The following is a 27,365-nucleotide window of genomic DNA, read 5'->3' on the forward strand; positions in this document are numbered from 1 at the left end:
TTGGGTGTATCATTATCACGAGGGAATGGTGTATTAATGGCTGAGGGAATGGATGAATTGATGGCTTAGGGAATGGGTGAATAAATGGCTGAGAGAATGGTTGCATTAGTGGCTGAAAAATTGGTGTATTAGTGGTTGAGGGATGGGTGAACTAATGTCTTAGGAAATGGGTGAATGTGGCCGTCAGAATGGGTGAACCAATGGCTGAGGGAATAGATGAATTAATGCCTGAGGAACTGGGTGCATTAGTGGTTTGGACAATAAGTAAACTAATGGCAGAAAGAATGGGTGAATTAATGGCAGAAGTAATGGGTGAATTAATGACTTCAGGAAATGGTGTATTGATGGCTGAGAGAATGGGAGAACTAATGGCTGAGAGAATGGATGTATTAATAGCTGACAAAAAGTTTGTATTAGGACTGATGGCTTGTGTGAATTAATGACATGAGGAAATGGGTATATTAATGGCTGAGGGAATGTGTGAAGTAATGGCTGAGGGAATGAGTGTATTAATGGCTGAGGGAATAGGTGAGTTAATGACTGAGGGAATGGGCAAATTAATGGCTGAGAGATTGGCTGATTTAATGTCTGAGAGAATACCAGAATTAATGGCTGATGGAAAGAGTGAATTAATGGATGCAGGAATGGGCGAATAAATGGATGTGTGTTAATAATAATAATAATAATAAATGGTTGTGTGTTAATGGCTGATGGAATTGGTGTATCCAAGGCTGATGGATTGGTGTATCCAAGGCTGAAGGAATGACTGAGGGAATAACTGAGTAACAACTAAAGGAATGGGTGAATTATTGGCTGAGGGAATGGGTGAATTAGTGGCTGAGGGAATGAGTGAAATAATGACATAGGAAATGGGTAAACTAATGGCCAAGCTAATGACTCTATTAATGGCATGAGGGAATGGAAGAACAAATTGCTGAGGGAATAGGTGTATTAGTGGCTAAGGAATGGGTGAATTAAGGTCTGAGTGCAAGGGTGTATTAATGGTTGAGGGAATGGGTGAAAGGATGGCAGGAGGCAATGTGTGTATTAATGACTGAGGGAGTGGGTGAATTAATGCCTGAGAGAATGGGTGTACTAATGGATGAGGGAAGGGGTAAACTAATGGTTGAAGGAATGGGTGTATTATTGTCGTGAGGGAATGGATATATAATGGCTGTGGGAATGGGTGAATTAATGGCTGAGAGGAGGGATGAATTAGGGCATGAGGAAATGTGTATATTAATGGCTGAGACAATAGATGAATTAACGACTGAGGGAATGGGTGTATTAATGGCATGTGGGAATGGGTATATTAATGGATGAAGGAAAGGGTGTATCAATGGCTGATAGAATGTGTGAACTCATCGGTGAGGGGAGGGGTGTATTAGGCATGAGAAATTGGTGTAAAAATGGCTGAGGGTATAGATGAATTAATGGTGAGGGTATAAGTGAATTAATGGCTGAGGGAATGACTGGATTAATGATTTCAGGATTGGCTGAATTATGGGCTGAGGGAATGTCTGAATTAATGCCTAAGGATCTGGTTGCATTAATGCCTTGGACAATGAGTAAACTAATGACGGAAAGAATGGGTGAATTAATGACTTCCAGAAATGGTGTATTGGTGGCTGAGAGAACGGGTGAACTAATGGCTGAGTGGATGGATGTATTAATAGCTGACAGAAAATTTGTATTAGGGCTGACAGATTGTGTGAATTAATGGCATGAAATGGGTATATTAATGGCTGAGAAATGGGGGAATCATGGCTGAGGGAAAGGGTGTTTTAATGGCTCAGGGAATAGCTGAGATAGTAGGTGAATTTATGGTGAAGAGGTTGGGTGACTTAATGGCTGAGGGAATAGGTGAACTATGGCTGAGGGAAAGGGAGAAATAATGACTGAGGAAGTGGGTATATTAGTCCCTGGGGTAATGGGTGTATTAATAGCTGAGGATATGGATGAATTAATGGCTGGGGGAATGCGTGTTTTAAACACTGAGGGTATCCATAAACTAATGTCTGAGGGAATCTGTGAAGTAATAATGGAGAGAATGGTGAACTAATGGCTGAGAGAATGGAAGTATTGATAGCTGACAGAAAGGTTGTATTAGGACTGAAGGATTGCATGAATTAATGGCATGAGGAAATGGGTGTATTAATGGCTGAGGGAATGGGTGAAATAATGGCTGAGGGAATGGGTAAATTAATGGATGTTGGGGATGTGTGTATTAATGATTGCGGGAACAGGTGTTTCAAAGGCTGAGGGAATGGTTGAATACTGGCTAAAGGGAAGGGAGAATCAGTGGCTAAGGGAATGAGTGACTTGACAACTGAAGGGATTGGTGATTTAAATGCAGATGGAATGGGTGTATTAATGACTGAGGGATTAGCTGAATTACTGGCTGAGGATATGGGTGAACTAATCAGTGACTGAATGGGTATATTAGGCTTAAAAGTATTGGTGTATAAATGACTGAGGGAATGGGTGAAATAATGCCTGAGGGAATAGGTGAGTTAATGACTGAGGAAATGGGTAAATTAATGGATGGGAGGATGTGTGTATTAATGGTTGCGGTAACTGGTGTTTCAAAGGCTGAGGGAATGGTTGAGTAATGGCTAAAGGAAAGGGGCAATCTGGCTGAGGCAATGAGTGTAATGACAGCTGAAGGAATTGGTGATTTAAATGTGGATGGAATGGGTGTATTAATGGCTGAGGGAATGATTGAATAATAGCTGAGGCAAAGGGTGAAATAATTGCTGAATTAACAGATGAAGTAATGGCATGAGGGAATGGATGTGTTAATGGCTGAAGAAATGGGTGAACTAATCGCTGAGGGGATGGATGTATTAGACCTGTGGGAATTGGTGTATAAGTGGCTGAAGGTATAGGTGAATTAATGGCGGAAAGAGACTTGGTGAATTCATGGCTGAAGGGAAGGGTGAATGAAAAGCTAAGGGATTGCCTGAATTCATGGCTGAGGGATGGGTGAATTAACAGATGAAATAATGTGTGTTTTAATGGTTGAGGGAATTGGTGTATTGAAGGCTGGGGGGAATGGCTGAAGTAATGGCTGAGGTTGGGTGAAGTAATTGCTGAGGGAATGGGTGTATTAGGAAAGAAAGAATTGGTGTATTATTGGCTGATGGAATGGGTGAATTAATGGCTGAGGGATTGCCTGAATTAATGGCTAAGGAAATGGATAAGTAATGGATGGGAGAGTGTGGTATTAATGGTTGAGGGAATTGGTATATCAAATGCTTTGTGAATGACCGAAATAATGCCGAGGGATTGGCTGAATTAATGGCTGAAAGAATGGCTGAAGGAATGGTTGAAATAATAACTGAAGGAATGGGTGAACTCACGGCATTAGGTTGGGGTAAAATAATGGCTGAGCTAATGAGTGAACTAATCGCTGAAGGGATGGGTGTATTAATGGCTGAGAGAATGGGGGAAAGGCTGAAGAAATAGTATAATTAATGGCCGAGAGAATGTCTCAGACATTGGCTGAATTAGTGGGTGACAGAATGGGTGAATTAACAATTGAGAGAATGGGTGCATTAGTCGCCTAGAAAATGGGTGTATTACAATTTGAGGGGATGGGTGAACTAATTTTTTAGGAAGTGGGTGAATGTGGCTGATGGACTGGGTGAACTAATGGCTGAGGTAATAGGTGAATTAATGCCAGAAGGACTGGGTGCATTAGTGGCTTAGAGAATGACTGAACTAACGGCAGAAAGAATGGGTGAATTAGGACTTCGCTGGTGGCACAGTGGTTAAGAATCCGCCTGCCAGTGTGGGACACGTGGGTTCGAGCCCTGGTCCGGGAAGATCCCACATGCCGCGGAGCTACGATGCCCGTGCACCACAGCTGCTGAGCCTGCACTCTAGAGCCCAAACGCCACAACTACTGAGGCCTAAGCGCCACACCTACTGAGGCCCGTGCGCCTGGAGCCCGAGCTCCCCAACAAGAGGAACCACGGCGATGAGAAGCCCACTCACCACAGCGAAGAGTGGCCCCCACTCGCCGCAACTACAGAAAGCCTGTGTGCAGCAACAAAGACACAAAGCAGCCAAAAATAAAACTAATTAATTAATTAGTTTTTAAAAATAGCCTGATAGAAAGTTGGTATTAGGGCTGAGGGTATTTGTTAATTAATTCCATGAGGAAATGGGTGTATTAACGGCTGAGGGAATTGATGAATAATGACTGAAGGAATGGGTGTATTATAGGTAAGGCAATAGGTGTATTAATGGCTGAGGGATAAAGTGAATTAATAGTTGAGTTAATGGGTGAATTATTGCCTGAGGGTATGGGAGAATTAATGGCTGAGGAAATGGATGAACTAAAGGCTGAGGGAATGGGTGAATTTTGGCTGAGGGAGTGGGTGAACTACTCCTAACAGAATTAGTGAATTAATGGCTGAAGGAATGGATAAATGAATAGCTGCAGAATAAGTGTATTAGTGGCTGAAAGAATGGGTGAAATAATGGAAGAGAAAATGGCTTACTTAATGGTGATGAGTATGGCTGAATTATTGGCTGAGGGAATGTCTGAATTAATGTCTGAAGGAACGAGTAAATTAATGTCTGAGAGAATGAGTAAAATAATGGATGGGATATATGTATTAATGGCTAAAGGAATAGGTGATTTAATGACTCAGGTAATGGGTGAATTAATGGCTGAGGGGTGGGCTGAATTAATGTCTACGGGAAAGGGTGAATTAAAGGCAGAGGGAATGTGTGTATAGGGCTGAGGGAATGGGTAAATTAATAGCATGCAGAAATGGGTGTATTAATGGCTGAGGAAATGGGTGAATTAATGGCCGAGCTAATGACTATTAATGAGGGAATGGGTGAACAAATCACTGAGGGAATAGGTGTATTAATGACTAAGGAATGGGTGAATTAATGGCTGAGAGGAGTGGTGAATTAGGGCATGAGGAAATGTGTGTATTAATGGCCGAGGCAATAGATGCATTAATGACAGAGGGAATTGCTGTATTAATGGTATGAGGGGATGGGTATATTAATGGATGAAGAAATGGGTGTATCAATGGTTGAGAGAATGTGTGAATCAATTCCTGAGGGGATGGGTGTATTAGGCATAAGGAAATTGGTGTAAAAATGGCTGAGGTTCTAAGTGAATTAATGGCTGAGAGAATGGCTGAATTAATGAATTCGGGATTGGATAAATTATTGGCTGAGGGAATGTCTGAATTAATGTCTGAGGGAATGGGTAAATTAAGGGATGGAGGATGTGTGTATTAGTGGTTGTGGGAACTGGTGTTTCAAAGGCTGAGGGAGTGGTTGAGTAATGGTTAAAGGGAAGGGAGAATCAGTGGCTGATGGAATGAGTGAATTAACAGCTGAAGGAATTGGTGATGTAAATGCAGATGGAATGGGTGTATTAATGGCTGAGGGATTAGCTGAATTAATAGCTGAGGATATGGGTGAACTAATCAGTGACCGAATGGGTAGGTATATGAGGCATAAAAGTATTGGTGTATTAATGACTGAGGGAATGGGTGTAATAATGGCAGAGGGATTGGCTGAATTAATGACTGAGGGAATGGGTGAATAAGTGACTGAGAGAACGGTTGCAATAGTGGCTGAAAAATTGGTATATTAGTGGTTGAGGGAATGGGTGAACTAATGTCAGGAAATGGGTGAATATGGCTGTCAGAATGGGTGCACTAATGGCTGAGAGAATGGGTGAATCAATCCCTGAGGAACTAGGTGCATTAGTGGCTTAGACAGTGAGTGAACTAATGGCAGAAAGAATGTGTGAATTAATGGCAGGGGTAATGGGTGAATTAATGACTTCCTCAAATGGTATATTGGTGGCTGAGAGAACCGGGTAAACTAATGGCTGAGAGATTGTATGTATTAATAGCTGACGAAAAGGCATTAGGACTGATGGATTGCATGAATTAATGGCATGAGGAAATGGGTATATTAATGGCTGAGAAATGAGTGATTTCATGACTGAGGGGATGTGTGAAGTAATGGCTGAGGAAATGAATGTATTAATCGCTTAGGGAATGGATGAATTGATGGCTGAGGGAATGGGTGAATAAATGGCTGAGAGAATGGCTGCATAGTGGCTGAAAAATTGGTGTATTAGTGGTTAAGGGATGGGTGAACTAATGCCTTAGGAAATGGGTGAATATGGCTGTCAGAATGGGTGAACTAATGGCTGAGGGAATAGATGAATTAATGCCTGAGGAACTGGGTGCATTAGTGGTTTGGACAATAAGTAAACTAATGGCAGAAAGAATGGGTGAATTAATGGCAGAAGTAATGGGTGAATTAATGACTTCAGGAAATGGTGTATTGATGGCTGAGAGAATGGGAGAACTAATGGCTGGGAGAATGGATGTATTAATAGCTGACGAAAAGTTTGTATTAGGACTGATGGCTTGTGTGAATTAATGACATGAGGAAATGGGTATATTAATGGCTGAGAGAATGGGTGAATTCATGGCTGAGGGAATGTGTGAAGTAATGGCTGAGGGAATGAGTGTATTAATGACTGAGGGAATAGGTGAGTTAATGACTGAGGGAATGGGTGAATTAATGGCTTAAGCGTTGGCTGAATAAATGGCTGAGAGAATACCACAATTAATGGCTGAGGGTAAGAGTGAATTAATGGATGTGGGCATTGTGTGTATTAATGCCTGAAGGTACTGGTGTATCAAAGTCTGAAGGAATGGTTGAATAAGTGGCTGAGGAAATAGTTGAATAACAGCCGAAAATGGGTAAATTAATGACTTATGGAATGGGTGAATTAGTGGCTTAGGGAATGGGTGAATTAATGGCTGAGGGAATGAGTGAAATAAGGACTGAATGGATGAATTAAAGGCTAAGGGAATGTGGGTATTATGGCTGAAGAAATGGGTAAATTAATGGCCTGAAGAAATGGGTGTATTTGTAGGTGAGGGAATGGATGAATTAATGGTGAAGGAATGTGTGTAGTAAGGGCTGAGGCAATGGATAAACTAATGGCTCAGGGAATCTGTGAATTAATGATTGAGGGAATGGTGAACCAATGGCTTAAGGATTGGGTTTATTAATGACATGAGGGAATGGGAGTATTAATGTCATGAGGGAATGGGTGAACTAATCACTAAAGGAATGGGTTTATTAGGCCTGAGGGAATTGGTGTATTAATGGCTGATGGACTAGGTGAATTAATGGCTAAGGGAATGAGTGTATTAATGGCTGAGGTAATAGGTGAGTTAATGATGCAGGGAAAGAGTGAATCAATGGCTGAGGGACTGGCTGAATTAATGGCTAAGGGAAAGGGTGAATTAATGGCTGAGAGGATGGGTGTATTAATGGCATGAGGCAATGGGTATATTAATGTGTGATGGAATGGATGAATTAATGGAGAGGGAATGAGTGAATTAAAGGGTGAGGGAATGTGTGTATAGGGCTGAGGGAATAGGTAAATTAATGGCATGAGGAAATGTGTGTATTAATGACTGAGGGAATAGACGATTTAATGCCTGAGGGTATGGGTGTATTAATGGCATGAGGGATAGGTGTATTAATTGATGAAGGAATGGGTGTATCAATGGCTGATGGAATGGGGGAATTGCTGAGGGAATAGGTGTATTAGTGGCTGAGGGAATGGGTGAATTAATGGCTGAGAGGACTGGCGAATTAATGGCATGAGGAAATGTGTAATGGCTGAGGAATAGATGAATTAATGACTGAGGGAATGAGTGTATTAATGGCATGAGGGAATGGGTATATTAATGGATGAAGGAAAGGGTGTATTAATGGCTGAGAGAATGTGTGAAATAATCATGAGGGGATGTGTGTATTAGGCATGAGAAATCGGTGTAAAAATTGCTGAGGGTATAGGTGAATTAATGATTGAGGGTATAAGTGGATTAGTGGCTGTGGGAATGGCTGAATTAATGGATTCAGGACTGGCTGAATTATTGGCTTCTGGGAGTGTCTGAATTAATATCTGAGGGAATGGGTAAATTAATGGTTGGAGGGGATATGTGTATTAACAGTTGTGGGAACTGGTGTTTCAAAGGCTGAGGGAATGGTTGAGTAATGGTTAAAGGGAAGGGAGAATCAGTGGCTGAGGGAATGAGTATAATGATAGCTAAAGGAATTGGTGATTTAAATTCGGATGGAATGGGTGTATTAATGGCTGAGGGAATGGTTGAATAAATAGCTGAAGAAATGGGTGAAATAATCACTGAATTAACAGGTGAAGTAATGGCATGAGGGAATGGGTGTATTAATGGCTGTGGGAAGGGGTGAATTAATGGCTGAGGGAATGGATGTATTAGACCTGTGGGAATTGGTTTATTAATGGCTGAAGGTATAGGTGAGTTAATGGCTTAGGAAATGGGTGAATTATTGGCTGAGGGAATATGTGAAGTAATGGATGAAGTAATGTATTAACTAATGGCGGAGGGAATGAGTATATAATGGCTGAGGAAATAGGTGAGGGAATGGTGAATTAATGGCTGAGGGGTTGGCTGAATTAATGGCTGAGTGAAAGGGTGAATTAGTGAATCCAGGCATGGGTGAATTAATGGATGTGGGAATGTGTGTATTAATAGCTGAGGGAATTGGTGTATCAAAGGCTGAGGGAAAGCTGAATTAGGGGCTGAGGGAATAGTTGAAGTAATGGCTGAAGGCATGGGTGAGTTAGTGGATGAGGGAATGGGTGAATTAGTGGTCGACTGAATAGTTGAATTAATTACTGAGGGAATGCATGTATCAGTGGTTGAGGGATTAAGTGATCAATGGCTGATTGATCAATGATACACCCATACCATTGATCATCACTGATCAATGGCATGGGTGTATCAATGTCATGAGGGAATGGGTGTATTAATGGCTGAGGGAATGGCTGAATTAATGGCTGTGGGAAGGGATCAATTAATGTTGAGGGAATGGGTGATTTAATGGCTATGGGAATGGAGGTATTAGTGGCTGAGAAAGTGCTTGAATTAATGGCTGAGGGAATGGGTGAACTAATCACTAACAGGATGGGTGTATTAGGCACGGGCAAATTAGTATATTAATGGCTGTGGGTTTAGGTGAATTAATGACTCAAGAAATGGGTGAATTAATGGCGGAGGGACTGGATGAATTCGTGTGTGAGGGAATGCCTGAATTAACAGCTGAGGGAATGGGTGAATTAATAGATACGGGAGTGCGCGAATTAAACCAGATGGAGAAATGTGTGTATTAATGGCTGAGGGAATTGGTGTATGGCAGGCTGAAGGAATGACTGAGTTAATGGCTGAGAATATGGTTGAATTAATGGCTGAGAGATGGGTGCATTAGAGGCCTAGTAAATGGTTCTATGGTGGTTGAGGGAATGGGTGACTAATGGCTGAGGGAATGGATGAATTAATACCTGAAGGACTAGGTGAATTAGTAGATTAGAGAATGAGTGAACTAATGGTGGAAAGAATGGGTTAATTAATGGAGGAGGGAATAGGTGTACTAATGAGAGAGAGAATGGGTGTGTAATGGCTGAGAGAATGTGTAAACTGATGATGAGGGAATGGGTGAATTAATGGCTGAGAGGAGTGGTGAATTAGTGGTTGAGGGAGTGGGTGAACAAATCGCTGAGGAGGTGGGTGTATTAGGCATAGAGGAAATTAGTGTAAAAATGGCTGAAGGTATAGGTGTATCAATGTTTGAGGGTATAAGTGAGTTATGGCTGAGGGAATGGGTAAATTAATGCAAGGGGGAATGTATGTATTAATGGTTGCAGCAACTGGTGTTTCAAAGGCTCAGGGAGGGCTTCCCTGGTGGCGCAGTGGTTGAGAGTCCGCCTGCCAATGCAGGGGACACGGGTTCGTGCCCCGGTCCAGGAAGATCCCACATGCCGCGGAGCGGCTGGGCCCGTGAGCCATGGCCGCTGAGCCTGCGCGTCCGGAGCCTGTGCAGCGGGAGAGGCCACAACAGTGAGAGGCCCGCGAACCGCAAAAAAAAAAAAAAAAAAAAAAGCCTCAGGGAATGGCAGAATTAATGGCTGAGGGAATGGTTGAGTAATGGCTAAAAGAATGGGACAATCAGTGGCTGAGGGAATTGGTGATTTAAATGCGTAAGGAATGGGTGTATTAATGGATGAGGGAATGGCTGAATTAATGGCTGAGGGAATGGTTGAAGTAATAGCTGAGGGAATGTGTGAAAAAATCGCTGAATGAACGGGTGAACTATAATGGCATGAGGGAATGGGTGTTTTAATGGCCGTGGGAATGCGTGAGTTAATGACAGAGGAGTGGGTGAATTCATGGCTGAGGGATTGCCTGAATTAATGGCTTTGGGATGGGTGAATTAATGGATGGCGGAATGGGTATATTAATGGGTGAGGGAATAGATGAATTAATGGCTGAGGCAATGGGTATTTCAATGGCATGAGGCAATGGATATATTAATGGGTGAAGGAATGGATGAATTAATGGCTTAGAGGTGTGGTGAATTAATGGACAGGGAATGGATGATTTAAAGGCTGAGGGAATGTGTGTATTAGGGCTGAGGGAATGGGTAAATTAGTGGCATGAAGAAATGGGTACATTAGTCACTGAGGGAATGGGTGTATTAGCTGAAGGAAAGGATGAATTAATGGCTGAAGAATGGGTGTATTAAGGGCTGAGGGAATGTGCGGTTTAACGGCTGAGGCAATGGGTGAATTAATGGCTGAGGAAATGCATGCATTAGTTTTTGAGGGAATAAATGAACGATGGCCGAGCAATAGGTGTATCAATGTCATGAGGGAATGGGTGAATTAATGGCTGACGGAATGGGTGAATTAATGGCATAATGGCTGAAGGAATGGGTGAATTAATGCCTGACTGGATGAATTAAAGGTTGACGATGTGGGTGTATTAATGCCATGAAGGAAAGGGTGAACTAATGGATGAAGGAATGGGTGTATTAATGGCTGAGAGGATGGGTTTTTCCTGGCTAAGGGAATGGGTGAACTAATGGCAAAGGGAATGGATGAACTATGGCTGAGGGAATGGGTTTTTCATGGCTGAGGGGATGGGTTTTTCATGGCTAAGGGAATGGGTGAACTAATGGCAAAGGGAATGGGTGAACTATGGCTGAGGGAATGGGTTTTTCATGGCTGAGGGGATGGGTTTTTCATGGCTAAGGGAATGGGTGAACTAATGGCAAAGGGAATGGGTGAACTATGGCTGAGGGAATGGGTTTAATTTCCTGAATGAATGGGTGAACTAATGACTGAGGGAATAGGTGTGTTAATACTTGAGGGAATGGCTGAATTAATGCCTGAGGGAATGTTTGAAATAATGACTGAGGGAATGGCTCAATCAGTAGCTTAGGGAAAAGGTGAATCAATGGCTGTTGGAATGGCTGAATTAATGGCTGAGGGAACGGGTGTTTTAATAACAAAGGAAAGGTTAACCAATGGCTGACAGAATAGGTGAATTAATGACTAAGGGAATGGGTGAATTAATGGCTTAGGGATATAGTGACTCAATGTTGGTGACATGGGTGAATTAATGGCTGAGGGAATGTGTGTAATAATGGGTGAATTAATGGCATGAGGAAATGGATGTATTAATGGCATGAGCTAATGGATATATTAAAGGAAGAGGGAATGGCTATATTAATGCCTGAGCCAATGTTTTAAATATGGCTGAGGGAATGGGTGAATTAATGCCTAAGGGAATGGGTGCATTAATGGCAGAGGGAATGGGTCTATTAATGGCATGAATGAATGGGTGAACTAATGGCTGACAGTTGGATATAACAATTTCATGAGGGAATAGGTGAGTTAATGGCTGAGGGAATAGGTGAGTTAATGGCTGAGGGAATGGCTGAATTAATGGCTGGCGGAATGGCTGAATTAATGGCCGAGGTAATGGTGTTTTAGTGGTGGAGTAAATGGAATCATTAATGGCTGGGGAAATGGGTATATTGGTGGCTGTGGGAATGAGTGAATTAATGGCTGAGGGAAGGGGTGAATTAATGGGTGTATTAATGGCTGAGGGAATAGATGAATTGATGGCTTAGGGAATCATTAATAGCATGGGGGAATTGGTGACCCATTAGGGAATGGTTCATTAATGGCACGAGAGAATGGGTGAACTAATGGCTGAGGCAATGGATGTATTGGGATGAGGAACTTGGTGTATTAATGGCTGAGGGAATAGGTGAATTAATCGTTTAGGGAACAGGTTAAAAAGCTCAGAAATAAACCCACGCACCTATGGTCAATTATCTACAACAAAAGAGGCAAGACTATAAAATGGAGGAAAGACAATCTCTTCAATAAATGGTGCTGGAAACACTGGACTGCTACATGTGCAAAAATGGAATTAGAACATTCTTTAACACCACACACAAGAATAACTCAAAATGGATTAAAGACCTAAATGTAAGACCAGATACCATCAAACTCTTCGAGGAAAACATAGGTGGAACACTCTGACATAAATTGCAGCAATATCTTTTTCGATCCATCTCCCAGAGTAATGGAAGTAAAAACAAAAACAAATGGGACTACTTAAACTGAAAAGCTTTTGCACAGCAAAGGAAACCATAAACAGAACAAAAAGACAACCCAGAGAATGGGAGAAAATATTTGCTAACGATGCGACTGACAAAGGATTAATCTCTAAAATTTACAAACAGCTCATGTAGCTCAATATCAAAAAAACAAGCAACCCAATCAAAAAATGGGCGGAAGACCTAAAGAGACATTTCTCCAAAGAAGACATACAGATGGCCAACAGGCACATGAAAAGATGCTCGAGGTCGCTAATTATTAGAGAAATGCAAATCAAAACTACAATGAGGTATCACCTCAGACCAGTCAGAATGGCCATCACCAAAATATCTGCAAACAGTAAATGGTGGAGAGGGTGTGGAGAAAAGGGAACACTGCTACACTGTTGGTGGGAATGTAAATTGGTGCAGCCACTATGGAGAACAGTATGGAAGTTCCTTAAAAAAACTAAAAATAGGGCTTCCCTGGTGGCGCAGTGGTTGAGAGTACGCCTGACGATGTAGGGGATATGGGTTCGCGCCCCGGTCAGGGAAGATCCCACATGCCGCGGAGCGGCTAGGCCTGTGAGCCATGGCCACTGAGCCTGCGCGTCCGGAGCCTGTGCTCCGCAACGGGAGAGGCCACAACAGTGAGAGGCCCGCGTACCGCAAAAAAAAAAAAAAAAAAAAAACCCCTAAAAATAGAGCTACCATCTGATCCAGCAATTCCACTCTTTGGCATACATCCAGTGAAAAACATGGTTCGAAAGGATACATACACCCCAGTGTTCATTGTAGCACTGTTTACAATAGCCAAGACATGGAAGCAACCTAAATGTCCATCAGCAGAAGAATGGTTAAAGAAGATGTACATATATACAATGGAATATTTCTCAGCTATTAAAAAGAATGACATAAAGCCACTTGCAGCAACATGGATGGACCTGGAGAGTATTATACTAAGTGAAGTAAGTCAGGCAGAGAAAAACAAATATCATATGATATTGCTTATATGCAGAATACAAAAAAAGATACAAATAAACTTATTTACAAAACAGAAATGGACTGACAGACTTAAGAGAACGAAATTATGGTTACCAAGGGGGATGGTGGGCAGGAAGGGATAGATTGGGAGTTTGGGATTGACATGTACACCCTGCTATATTTAAAATAAAGTGCCTTTCCCGGCTTCCCTGGTGGCACAGTGGCTAAGAATCCGCCTGCCAATTCAGGGGACACGGGTTCGAGCCCTGGTCCGGGAAGATCCCACATGCTGCAGAGCAACTAAGCCTGTGTGCCATAACTACTGAGCCTGAGCTCTAGAGCCCACGAGCCACAACTACTGAGTCTGCGTGCCACAACTACTGTAGCCCACACGCCTAGAGTCTGTGGTCTGCAACAAGAGAAGCCGCTGCAGTGAGAAGCCCGTGCACTGCAACAAAGAGTAGCCCCCGCTCACCACAACTAGAAAAAGCCCACACGCAGCAGTGAAGACCCAATGCAGCCAAAAATAAATTAAATAAATTTTTAAAAAGTGCCTTTCCATGAAAAAAAATAGAAGTGAATATTAGATTATTTCTATTTGACAAGGGAATATTACTGTTGAGATTTTCAAAAGTGATGTGTTTGGAAATGTTCTTGTTTCTCCCAGTATATGTAATTGGTAGATATACCTATTTACTGCTCTGAAAGGCAAGCCATTCTGTCTGACCAGATATTTTCTAAGTTATTAGTGAAAATAAGACATATTTAGGTAGGGGCACTAATGAGGCTGTTAGGCAGGGCTGGACCCAGCAGTTTTCTTGTGTTACTCTGCTGATTTGTGTTTGTTTGGTTAGGTGTCTTCTCACTGCTGTTCCTGGCTCTGTATCCCAGGGGACAGTTGCTTTTTTGTCTCTGTAAGAGCAGGAACAATGGATATCAGTAGATATTCAATGCAGCTTTGATAAATCTGATCCTTAGAAACTTTAAAAACAAAAAAACTCAATTTTACCCCAATAATGACATAACTTGACATTTTCACCTAATGTAAGAGCTCCCAGATTACATATATTCTAGAAAGGCAAGAGTCTTCTATTTCAGAGCACAGAATCTAGAGCCAGATTGCTTGTAACTGCACCATTTACTAAGTTGTCACTGTGAACAACTTACCTCAGTGTTTCATTTTCTTCATCTGCAAAATGAAGGTTAAAATAACACCTGTATCTAAAGTTGTTATGAGAGTTATGTGAGTTTAATAAAAGTAAAGTGCTTTGGAAAAAAATCATTGAGAGAATGGGTGTTTTAGTGGCTGAGGGAATGTGACTTAATGGCTGAGGGAAAGCCTGAAATAATGGCTGACAGAATGTTTGAAATACTGGCTGAGGGAATGAGTGAATTAATGGCTGGGGGAAAGGGTGAATTAATAGCTGAGGGAATCGATGAATTAAAAATGCTGAGTGAATGGGTGTATTAATGGCATGAAGGAAAGGGTGAACTAAAGGCTGAGGGAATGGTGAATTAATGGCTGAGGAAATAGGTGAATTGTTGGCTGGGGGAATGGCTGAATAAAGGCCGAGGGAATGGGTGAAATGATGGCATGAGGCAATGTGTGTATTAATGACTGAGGGAATGGGTGAATTAATGGCTGGGGAATGGGTGAATTAATGGCTGAGGGAAGAGGTGAATTAATGGCTAGGAGAGGTGTGAATTAATGGCATGAGGAAATGGATGTATTAACGGCATGAGGGAATGGATATATTAAAGGAAAAGGGAATGGGTGTGTTAATGGCTGCAGGAGTAGGTGAATTAATGCCTGATTAAATGGGTGAATTAATGGCTGAAGTAACTGGTGAAATAATGGAGTGGATTAATTACGGCTGAGGGAATGGGTATGTTAATGGCAGAGGGAATGGTCTGTTAATGGCATGAATGAATGAATGGGTCAACTAATTGGTGAGGGAATGGGTGTTAATGTCGTGAGGGAGTTGTATTAATGGCTGAGGGAATTAGTGGCTGAGGGAAGAGGTGAATTAATTGCAGAGTGAATGACTGAATGAATGCCTGAGGGAATGGATGAACTATGACTGAGGGAATGGGACTATTAATGGCATGAATGAATGTGTGAACTAATCCGCTGAGGGAATGGGTGTATTAATGCCATGAGGGAATTAGTGTATTATGCCTGGTTGATGGGTGAATTAATGGCTGACGAAATGAGTAAATTAATGGCTGGGGGAATGGGGGAATTAATGGGTGATGGAATGGGTGAATTGACGGCTGAGAGAATGGAGAATCAATAACTGAGGGAATGGATGAATTAATGGCTGAGGGAATTGGTGTATTAAATCCATGAAGGAATGGGTGAATTAATGGCTGTGGTAATGGGTATGACAGTGCCTTTGGGATTGGATGCGTTACTACCATGAGTGAATGGGTGAACTAATGATTGAGGGAATGGGTGAATTAATGGCTTAGGGGACAGGTGTATTAGTTGCCGAGGGAATGGTTGTATTAATGGCCTGATGGAATGGGTGTATTGATGCCTGTAGGAATGGATGAATTAATGGCTGAGGGAAGGGGTGAATTAATGGCTATGCAGTATGTGTATTAGAGCTGAGGGAAATGGGTGAATTAACAGTATGAGGAATTGGGTGTATTAATGGCTGAGGAAATAGGTGAATTAATGGGAGAGAGTGTGTGAAGTAATGGATGTGGAAATGTGTGTATTAATAGGTGAGTGAATGAGTGAATCAATGGCATGAGGGAATGAGTGTGTTAATAGCTGAGGGATTAGGTGATTTAATGGCTGAGGGAGTGCATGTATTAATGGCATGCGGGAATGGGTCAATTACTGGATGAGGGAATGGGTAAATTAATGCCTGAGGGAATGGGTGTATTAATGGCTAATAAAATGGGTGAATTATTGGCTGAGGGAATGGGTGAATTAATGGCTAAGGGAATGGGTGTATTCATGGCATGAGGGAATGGGTATATTAATGGCTGAGGGAATGTGGGTATCCAACACATATTGTTGGATGAGGGAATCAGTGATTTAATGTCAGAGGAAATGGAGGCTTAATGGTGAAGAAATAGGTGAAGTAATGGCTGAGAAAATGTGTGTATTAAGGCTAAGGGAATGGGTGTATTAATGGCATGAAGGAAAGAGTGAACTATTGGCTGAGGGAGTGGATTTGTTAGTGGCTTAGGAAATGAATGAATTAATGGGTGACGGAATGGGTGTATTATTGGCATAATGGAATGGGTGAACTAATAGCTCAGGCAATGGGTGTATTACTGGCAGAGGGATATAGGTGAATTAATGGCTGAGGGAATGGCTGAATTAAATCTGAGAGAATGGTTGAACTAACGGCTGAGGGAATGGGTGTATTAGTGGCTGCGTAAATCAGTGAATTAATGTCTGAGGGAGTGGGTGAATTAATGGATGAGTATGATGAGTGTAAGTGCATTAAAGCTTGGCGGGGCTCTGGGAGTGCCCATTCCTACGGCCTACGCCTGATGGGTGTCCCCCAGCCCTGATGCTTACCCCCCCTGCAGATGAACAGGAGACCACAGGTGCCATCAGCTACACGGTGGAGTTGAAACGCTACGGGGGCCCCCTGGGCATCACCATCTCAGGCACAGAGGAGCCTTTCGATCCCATTGTCATCTCAGGACTCACCAAGCGTGGCTTGGCTGAGAGGTGAGCCGGGGCTCTGTGGGGACACACAGGTGAGCCCAGGGACCCCATGGGGCAGGAGCTGGGCTTTGGGATCAGCCAAACTGGATCTTACCTTTGTTCCAACATCGATGGCCTGGGTGACCTGGGCCCTGTCCCATCCCTCTCTGCGCCTCAGTTCCTCAGATGCGGGCCAGCCCCTGGCAGACCTCCTGACTTCAGGTAACTGCTGGATAAATGTATGCTCATCCCTCTGCTCCCCCAAACCTGGAGATCACCCCATTTCTGGAAAGTCAGCATGTGAGTCTTTCTGGAGCACCTGCTATGTGCCTTCATAGTACAGGGGCCATGTCCCTGGTACCTGGGTCCCAGCGCAGCCTGGCACCTCTCTTGAGGCATTGGGGCAGGGGTCCCTGCTATCCTCTCCCCTACAAAGTTTCCCTGAAATTGTGGCAGAAGGGAGAGATGTGAGAAGAGGGGTGTCCAGGCTGTCCAGTTTGGAGGGGGAAGCAGGTGGATCTGGGCCCAGAAGTGGAACTGGTCCCCACGAGGGTCACAGGGAGGCAACCCCAGTGTGGGTGAGACAGCCTTTCTCTGGACAGCTTTGCAGTGAGCTCCAGGCACTGAGAAGAGCTTTCTGTAAAAGGGAAGCCTCGCCCAGCCTGGCAGGCAGAATGGCCCCTTGGAGGAGGACACAGCACAAGGGGCGAAACCATGGTGGGGTGGTGCAGGAGGATGGGAGGGATTCTGGGGCTGAGGCGTCAACCTGTTGGCGTCTGTGCTCCTGGATCGCCCCCTGCTGGGTGTCCAGCAGACTGCAGAGGCCAGTGGGACCGGTTCTGACCTCAAATGTCTTCATCCACTCTGGCATTTTCTGAGTACCTACTGTGCGCCAGCCCTACAGGGCACAGTAGACAACCTGTCTGCCTTTGCCTGGCCGATCCAGGTCAGCGCTGTCTAACTGAAGTATAATGTGAGCCACAAATTTATTTATAAACTTTTTAGCAGCCACATTAGAAAAGTAAAAAGAAATTTTTTAGATCTTAAATATGTACTTATTTCAACATGTAATCAATATAAAAATAATTAACAAAGTATTTTACATTCTTCTTTCATATTATGTCTTCAGAATCTGGTGTGTATTTTACACGTCCAGCATGTCTCCGTTCAGGCCAGCCACAATTCAGAAGCCCAATAGCCACATGTGGCTGGTGGCCATCGTACTGGATGGCACAGCTCTGGCCTTCCCCCCAAATCCACCATATTCTGACTCAGTCACTCCCCTAGGCCCTCAGGGAGCTTGCTGGGCAATGCTGGGCGTGGAGGGGCTTGACCCTCCGTGAGCTCCCACCTGGGGGCAAAATCTACATTTAGAGTTTAAGACCCCCCACTCCAGTCCACTGCTTCCTTCTCCCCCACCCAGGTCAGGTGCATTCTCAGCACCTGCTGCAACCACCCCTCCCCACCCTCAGCCCTGGCTGCTTCTCAGAATTATCTTCCCTGGCCCTGCTCCCAGAGTTACGATTTCATTGGTCAGGGGGAGGGGCCAGGCATCTGCACTTTTTAAAAAGCTCCTTAGGTAATTCTAATAGTATCCAGGTAGAAAACCATTGGGCTAGTACACTGCTACTGCTTGGCCTTTTCATCCCCCCGCCCATAGCCCTCTCTGAAGTCAGCTGGACCCTGGGGCTTAGGCTTATTCTCTAGGTGGGGAAACAGACCCAAGGAGAGGGAAAGGCTACACATGGATTTCAGCTGGAGGGAAACGTGAATTCATTCCACCCATCCATCCTTCAATTATAATTTGATAAAATACGTATTATCACCCTTACTTTACAGATGAAAGAACTGAGACTCAGGGAAGTTAAAGAACTGGCCTAAGACCACATAGTAGTTGTCAGCTAGTATGTGGCATTCAAACCATCCTCAAAACTCATGCTGGACACTGGTTCCAGAACCTAACTTTTACACTTGAGCAGGAAAATCCCCTCCCAGATGCTAGACTTCATACTTCTGTTAATACAATCACACTTGCTTTCCCCCCCACCCAGGGTGGGTTTAACTGGGGTCAGCCAGGCTTGTGCTTTGGGGTTCCTGAGTTCCCCCAGGGCAGACCCCCACTTCAAGGCCCTGTCTAACTCCCATCCTCTACCCTGTGCCCCCTCTCCAGGACTGGCGCTATCCACGTTGGGGACCGTATCCTGGCCATCAACAGTGTTAGCCTCAAGGGCCGGCCACTGAGTGAGGCCATCCACCTCTTGCAGGTGGCCGGTGAGACCGTCACCCTGAAGATCAAGAAGCAGCTAGACCGTGAGCCTCACCCCACACCTGGGCGCCGTCCAGCCCATTTAGGAAGAGAGATCCCTCAGCCTCTGTGCCAAGCTTTGTGAGGCCCAACCTCACTGAATTGTTGCTCACCCCGTGGAGGTGGGAGGGTACCTGGGGCAGTGGAGACAGAGGAGACAAGGCTCAGAGTGATGGGAGCAATGGGCCTGGGGTCATCCAGCCAGTGCGGGGCCCTCTGGGCCTGAACCATGCTCTTCATCACCTCCTGCCTCTTGAGGTGCCTGCTTGTTTTGCCTGTGGCCATCACTCATACATTCCTCAGGTTCCCCTGAATCTGTCTCCCATGCTTTGGTAGGGAGTGGATGGAGCCTGAGCTTTAAAGCCTTCCTTCTAATCTGGGCTCCACTGTTGCTCACCGTGTGACCTTGGGCATGCTGTGCAGCCTTTCTGAGCCTCAGTTTTCACATCTCTGAAACGGGTTTGCCTATTGGCGTGCCTCCCATCTCACCTGTCAGCTTGCCCAGCAGGAGGCTCAGGGAGCCCAGGGCCTGTGAGTTCCCAAACCAGGGCGAAGTGGGGAAACTGAGGCTGGTTGAGCACCTTTGTCTCCAAGGTCAGAAGCCAGTGGCAGTGACACCCGCTTTTCCTCCCAGGCCCCCTCCTACCCCGCAAATCGGGCAGCCTCAGCGAAGCCAGCGATGCGGATGAGGACCCGCCAGAGGCGCTGAAAGGCGGCCTGCTGGCAGCCCGATCCTCGTCCACTGTGCCCAGTGTGGACAGCGCAGTGGAGTCCTGGGGCAGCTTGGCCACTGAGGGTGGCTTTGGGGGCCCAGGTAACACCTTGGGCCCCTGGACAAGCACCGTGTTCTCCGTGGGCCCTTGTAGGGGCTGTTCCCTCCGCCTAACCCTTCTTGCTCCCCTTCTGCTGGCCTCATCCTTTAGGGACACTTCCTGAAGGCAGACCTGATTGGGCCCCATTAGCCATTCTGAGGGCCGCTCACTCCTGAGAGTGTGGACTGCAGGCCTTCCTGGGCTTTGATCGGCAGCCACAGCACTGCAGCTGCCCATTCAGATCCCCCCACGAGGCCTGGGACCAAGTGGTCTTACTTCTGCCTCCTTCGTTCCCAGCCCGATGGCCAGCACACAGCAAGTGCTCAGTGTTGATTGCATCCCGTTGAAGGCGGGAAGGCAGAAAGCCCCTCGCACCCCATCCTATGAGACCCTCTTGGGTGGACACCCCCAGGGCTCCCCCTGGGGGAGCTCCCCTGCCCATGCGTGTTGAGACCCATGGGTGCCCTTGGGGGGCATCTGAATCTGGTGGCTGGCCTTCTGGCCTCTGGGACCCAGAACCACAGGGACTCCCCAAGGCCCAGCTCAGGGAGTAGTGGAGTGAGGCCTCTAGGTAGCCTCAGGTGGCCCTCGGCCCTGGTCCTCACTCACTGGATATCTGCCCGATCTCAGTCTCAGCTTCTCCATCTCCAGAAGTGGGTGAGCATCTCTCAGCATCACCCCCTGGGGCAAGACCTTCAGAGCTGGCAGGGAGAAGGGGATGGTTAACACAGTGGACCTCCCTCTCAGGCAGGGATCGGCCAGGCCGAGCCCCGTGGAGCTGGGACAGGATCCTGGAGCCCCAGCATTAAGTCTGCTGTTGATCAGGAGATCAAGGGGGTTCTGGGGTAGGAGTCCGGGTGGCAGGGGTCCTCAGGGGACTCTGGGTAGTCAGGCAGGCCCAGAGAGGGCAAAGACCTCTCCTGGGCCACCCAGCACAGCTAGAGATGGGGCAGGAAGGAGGGCAAGCTAAGGGCACAGAGAGGATATAGGCGCCCGCTCTGTCCACCTGCCAGGTTCCTACACTCCACAGGCGGCAGCCCGGGGCGTGACCCCCCATGAGTGGCGGTGCAGCCGGCTGAGAAGCAGTCCCCCACCCACCGAGCCCCGGAGGACGAGCTACACCCCAGCCCCTGCCAACGAGAGCTTCCCCGAGGAGGAAGAGGAAGACGACTGGGGGCCACCAGCTAGGTCTGTGGTGGGGACTCCACGGGGGACACCGGCTCGCCCTCTTGGCCAGGACGGGCGCGGGGAGCCAGTCCCTGTGCCAAGGCGATGGGGGCGATGGGCAAGTCTTGTCTGGCCTCAGGAGGGCACCTCCTGGGAGAGGAGAGGAAGTGTGGAGCAGAGCCATCTCAGAAGGCTGAGGCGGGGGAAGGGCACGCTGGCCGGAGGGCACAGCAGGGGCAAAGGTGTGAGGCTGGAGAGGCAGCCTGGCCGGCCCTCCCCACACCTGGTGTTCAGCTGTTCCCAGAGACACTGAGGGCTCGGACCCACACCCTCCCGACTCGGCCCAGATGGTCATGGCCTCCTGCAGTGGCCCTCGGGTCATGGTTATGAGCGCCAGCCCTGGGCTGGGGACGTGGTGGTTTCTGTGGTGAATTCGATGCTCCTGCGGGGAGCACACCAGTGGAGAAATGCTGGTCCTCGTGCAGCCCCAGCCACCAGCTTCCCACGGCTCTGCTTTGGTCGGGCAGTTCCTTCTGCCTAGAATGCTGTCCCCTCCCCTCTCCTGGCCGATGCCTACTCATCCTTTAGACCTGCCTCTGGGAGGCTTCCCTGATCCTCCCTCCCTCTGCTGGTACCCACAGCTGCTCACGTGAGCCTCCTGGTGGCACTGGTGGTCTACCTGTTAATCACCTGGCTGTCGTGTCTTCTACTTGGCATCCCGAGCTCAGCCAGGCATCCAGTAGCTGCTCACACACGCTCCATGAGGGACCCTCAGATCCTTAAGAACAGGGCCTTCACCTTATTCCCCTCCATAGCCCTGTGCCCAGGAGAGGGCCTGGCTCAAAACGTTTGTAGAACTGACTTGAATGGAGCAGATGGCCTTCAGTCTGTCTTCTCATCTCTGAAACGGGAAGGGAAGGAGGCACCTAATTTGCGTCACTGTCCTGGCCGCTCCCTTTGAGAGGAAAGCCTGCATGCCTTCGTGAGAGAGAGTGCTTTGCACACCAAAGCACACTTGATAACGTCCAGGGCTTTGTAGACGGCAAAGGGCTTTGTAAACGGTGAACGTGAAAACGTGGCTTGTTACCATTCTGATGAGACCCGATTTTAGAGCTGGTAACGGGCCATACCTCCCGTGATGGAAGTTATAGGGTGGCACAGCCCTTTCCCCAGCCCTAATACTCCATCGTCTCCATCCATCTGTGTCCTTGCCAGCTCCAGCTCTGTCCCTGTCACTGTCCTGCAATGCCTTGTGTCTGGGTGGGGCCTGGGGTTGTCCTCTGGGGCTGCACCATGGATCTCCTGTCTGTCTGTCTGTCTGTCCGTCCGTCTGTCTCTCTTCCCAGGCGTCCTGTGTCACCGCTCTCCACCCCGTCTCATCTGCCCCTGTTCTAGCTGGCCATCGACAGTCCTGGTTGCCCCTAACTGCGTCTTCCCCCCATTCCGTGTCACCAACCACCACCCCGGGCCCCCGGCACTGCCACCGAGGACGCCTGCCTTCCTGCCCGCCCACCCAATGGCCCCTTGAGCCCAACGCAGGGCCCCAGGGCCCGGAAGACTCCTCAGGCCCCAGCCCACCCGCCAGGAGCTGACGCTCTCTGGTTCCTACGTTACAGCCCCGCCCCTGGCCCCACCTGCGAGGAGGGCTTCTGGCGCATGTTCGGGGAAGCCCTTGAAGACCTGGAGTCATGCGGTCAGTCGGAGCTGCTGAGGGAGCTGGAGGTACGCCCTGCCCCCCCCCCCAGGCCCCCGTGGGAGGTGGCACGTCGATGGCATTGTGCTCTTGTGTAACACGTACAAGGGTACTCTCCTGGCACCCTCTGTGTAAAGGTGCCTTCACGTGCATACAGACTGTGGATGGACCCGTGTGCAAGTGTGACTGAGCACCGTGGTGTGGCACATTAATTGGGGTGTGTGCACATGTGAGCACGTTTGGCATAAAACGTGTGTGTGCGCACTGGGAGCGTGTGTGTGCATGCAGGTGAGCACGCTCACGCATGCACAGTGCTGAGTACTGTCAGAACACGTGTGTCAGTGTGCACATTTGGATGCATAAGGGCAGTTTTGGGGTCTGTGTGTGCATGTCGTTAGCATGCCCAGTGGAAGCTTGTGGATGTCAACATCAGTAACAGCATGGGACGTGAGAGGCCGAGAGGTGCGTGCGGCTTTCTGTGAGGTCAGCCTTGCCCACGATGGAAAAGGCTGCCTGGGGAGACCTAGGGAGGATCTCATTGGGTCAATTCTGAAGCTCCTTCATATTCTGAGAGCAGTAATCTACACTCTGTTTATCTGTGCTTTTGCCCTATTTTTGTTCCTAAAATTATTGATTGAGCCTTTTTTTTTCTCTATCAGCCTTGCCAATTACTAGGCTCATCAAGGAACCAAGTTTTGTTTTTGTTAACTATGTCTCATATTTCATTGTTTCCTATCTTGCTCTTTTGTATGTCTAGCTTCGATAGTCCCTTCCTTCGACTTTGTCTTTAAATCTTGATACTTTTCCTGGTTTCTTAACTCCTTAGTCTTCAGTCTTTCTTGCTCCCTAACATCGTGCATTTAAAGATAGGAATTTACCTGTAAGCACTTACCTGCCTCCCACAGGGATTAAGTTGTACTTTTATGGTCTATGCAATTCCTAACACTGTCCTCTGGGGCTGCACCATGGATCTCCCCCCCGCCCCCCCCCCGCCTGTCTCTCCATCTGTCTCTCTTCCCAGGCGTCCTGTGTCACCACTCTCCACCCCATGTCATCTGCCCCTGTTCTAGCTGGCCACTGACAGTCCCGCTTGCCCCTAACTGCGTCTTCCCCCCATTCCGTGGCACCAGCCACTGCCCTGGGGCCCCAGCACTGCCACTGAGGACGTGCTGCAGGGTTAAGCTTCTGCCCTCCCAGCCCCATCCTGTGCACTCTCTCAAATGCAGGGCCTCCGTCCACATCTGTCCATTGCTGGGGTTTTGCACATGCTGTTTCCTCTTCCTGCCGGGGACTCTCCTTCCTCCCAATTTCTTGCTCATCGTTCAGATCTCGGCTCTAGAAGCTTTCCCGATCCCTCATACTGACCAGTTTCACTGTTCCAGCCTCTCACATTCTGTGTACCTTGGCCTCTGTGACATTTACTGCCATGTGTAATTTCATCTTCTTTATTTTTGTGACTAGCAAGTTAGCAGAGTGGTCAAGACCCTCGACCCTGGAGCCAGACTCTGAGTTCAAATGTTAATCTTTCTAAGCCTCAGTTTCCTCTTCTGTAAAATGGGCGGGGGGGGATGTTATTTGCCTGGCTCATAATATTGTAGAGCATAAAATGAGTTCTGTGTGTCAAGTGCTTGGAACTGAGTCCAACGCAGTATAAGTGCTAATAATTCAATGCCAATGATTATTATTCTGATTGCTCATCATTGGGCTGAGAGCCCTAGGAGGGCAGGGACCTCATCTATTCTGTTCACCATTGTGACCTTGAAGGCTGGCACACAGTAGGTGTCCATAGATGTTGACCGCACACAGAGCAGGAAGCATCTGAGTGAAGAGCTGTGTCCCTACAGGCATCCATCATGACAGGCACCGTGCAGAACGTGGCCCTCGAGGGCAGGCCTGGCCACCGGCCCTGGAGGAGGAACCAGGAGATACGAGCTTTCCCAGAAGAAATGCAGGAGGTGCTGCTGCCGACACCCTTGGAGATGCACAAGGTGGGTGCTGGGGGAGCACAGGAGGCCTGGATGCATGTCCTGATGCCGTGGGTATTCGCATAGCTCCAGATGGGCCCCGCCCCTCTCTGGGCTTCATTCTCCTCCACCAATAAAACACAGATTTTATAGAAGGTAGAGTTTTCCAAAACTCCTGCCATTTGGGCGATACACACACACACACACACACACACACTCACACTCACACTCACTTGTGATACTTTAAGTAGACTCACTTTTTCCCCACTTAAGTTATCGTGTGCATGTATAATATAAAGGCTTCTATATGTGTGTGTATATATATATATGTGTGTGTGCGTGCATATCAGTACCTTAAATGAGAGGCCAGTGTTTTTGCCATCTATAGGCTACTGTCTAGGAAAACAAAACACAGAAGAGAAAAAAGCCCTCTCAGCCCATAATAACCTTCAGAAGGCTCTAAGCCTGAAGCCAGCTCTTTGGTGGACGGGGAGATGGGACGTGTCAAAGGGTGGTGAAAACACACGTCCACCCCACTGAGACTTTCTCCTGGAATGGAAGCAGGAAGATTGAAAAAGAACTGAAAGGAACTCCTTTTCCTACAGCTTCCACTGTGACTGAGTGCTGTAGATGGAGGGTCAGTGGAGGTGGAGGGGAGGGGGTGCTCCAGAAGCCAAGGCTTGGGCACGATGCCGAGGCAGTAACACACGTGGAAGAGCAGCCAGGTGGGCTAGGGCTGGGTCCCGGAGGCATCAGATGCCAGACCAAGGGGCTTAGGCAGCTGTGGGAGGCTAGGGGGAAAGATCGGGGCTCCAGAGGTCTCCTCCTCCTGTTCCCAGGTGACACTGCACAAGGACCCTGTACGGAGTGACTTCGGTTTTAGTGTCTCAGATGGCCTCCTGGAGAAGGGCGTCTATGTCCACACTGTGCGCCCTGATGGGCCAGCTCAACGTGGGGGTCTCCGGCCCTTTGACAGGGTCCTCCAGGTAATGCTGGGTGGTGGCACTATCGATGGAGTGGCCGTTCCTAGCCCCATAGTGGGGAGAAAGCCTGACTTCTACGTTGGCTGAGTGGCCTTGAGCAGGTTGCCTCCTCTCTCTGAGCCCCAGGTTTCTTTTTTTTTAAAAAAAAAATCCTGTATTTTTTATAGATTTAATTAATTAATTAATTAGTTTGTTTGTTTTTGGCTGTGTTGAGTCTTCGTTGCTGTGCACGGGCCTTCTCCCGTTGTGGTGAGCTGGGGCTACTCTTCGTTGTGGTGCGTGGGCTTCAGTAGTTGTGGCTTACGGGCTCTAGAGTGCAGGCTCAGTAGTTGTGGCGCACGGGCTTAGCTGCTCCATGGCATGTGGGATCTTCCTGGACCAGGGCTCAAACCCGTGTCCCCTGCATTGGCAGGCAGATTCTTAACCACTGCACCACCAGGGAAGCTCTGAGCCCCAGGTTTCTTATCTGAAAAAAGGGAATGACAACACAGTTGTATTGGTGAGGTTAGGCTAAATTATGCTGCAGGAACAAACAATCCCAAATCTCAGTGGTTTAATACACATGAACATTTATTTATCACTTATATGATATGTCCACTGTGGGCCAGTGTGGGCCTTGCTCCACCTGGATTGGTGGAGGCTCCACCCTCTAGTAAATGCCTCGGACTTCATGGCAACTAAGTCATGTGATCTCACTAACAGCAAGGGAGCCTGGGAAATGTGAGTGGGCAGATAGAAGCTGTGGGGCATCCCTGGCACACCCTTTCCCATGCCCCACATTCTAGGCAGGAGGCTCAGCGTGTGGTCTGCTTGTGATGTTAAAAAATGGAGACAGTCTCTAGGTCCATCCACGTCTCTGCAAATGGCACAATTTCTTTCCTTTTTATGGCTGAGTAATATTCCATTGTATATATGTACTACATCTTCTTTATCCATTCCTCTGTTGGTGGACATTTAGGTTGCTTCCATGACCTGCCTATTGTAAATAGTGCTGCAGTGAACATTGGGGTGCATGTGTCTTTCGGAATCATGGTCTTCTCTGGGTATATGCGCAAGAGTGGGATTGCTGGGTCATATGGTAACTCTATTTTTAGTTCTTTAAGGAACCTCCATACTGTTCTCCATATTGGCTGTATCAATTTACATTCCAACCAACAGTGTAAGAGGGTTCCCTTTTCTCCACACCCTCTCCAGCATTTGTTGTTTGTAGATTTTCTGATGATGCCCATTCCGACTGGTGTGAGGTGGTACGTCATTGTAGTTTTTTTTTTTAATATATATAC

General features: G+C 47.0%; 1 protein-coding gene across 3 annotated transcripts in view; it reads left to right on the forward strand.

Moving 5' to 3' along the window:
- The window catches only part of GRIP2 (glutamate receptor interacting protein 2), a gene marked incomplete at its 5' end in the record, with an annotated part of 131,377 nt that overhangs the window by 92,278 nt on the left and 11,734 nt on the right, over positions 1–27,365 (forward strand). For all 3 annotated transcript variants that reach the window (XM_082663617.1, XM_082663616.1, XM_082663618.1), the window contains 7 exons: positions 17,038–17,182; positions 19,329–19,468; positions 20,098–20,277; positions 21,289–21,463; positions 23,059–23,164; positions 24,980–25,123; positions 25,939–26,085. In XM_082663617.1, coding sequence (XP_082519743.1) covers positions 17,038–17,182; positions 19,329–19,468; positions 20,098–20,277; positions 21,289–21,463; positions 23,059–23,164; positions 24,980–25,123; positions 25,939–26,085 — 1,037 coding nt within the window. The remainder of the gene's footprint in view (positions 1–17,037; positions 17,183–19,328; positions 19,469–20,097; positions 20,278–21,288; positions 21,464–23,058; positions 23,165–24,979; positions 25,124–25,938; positions 26,086–27,365) is intronic.

This window comes from Grampus griseus, assembly GCF_964374135.1.
Source record: "Grampus griseus genome assembly, chromosome: 10".
Classification (NCBI taxonomy): domain Eukaryota; kingdom Metazoa; phylum Chordata; class Mammalia; order Artiodactyla; family Delphinidae; genus Grampus; species Grampus griseus.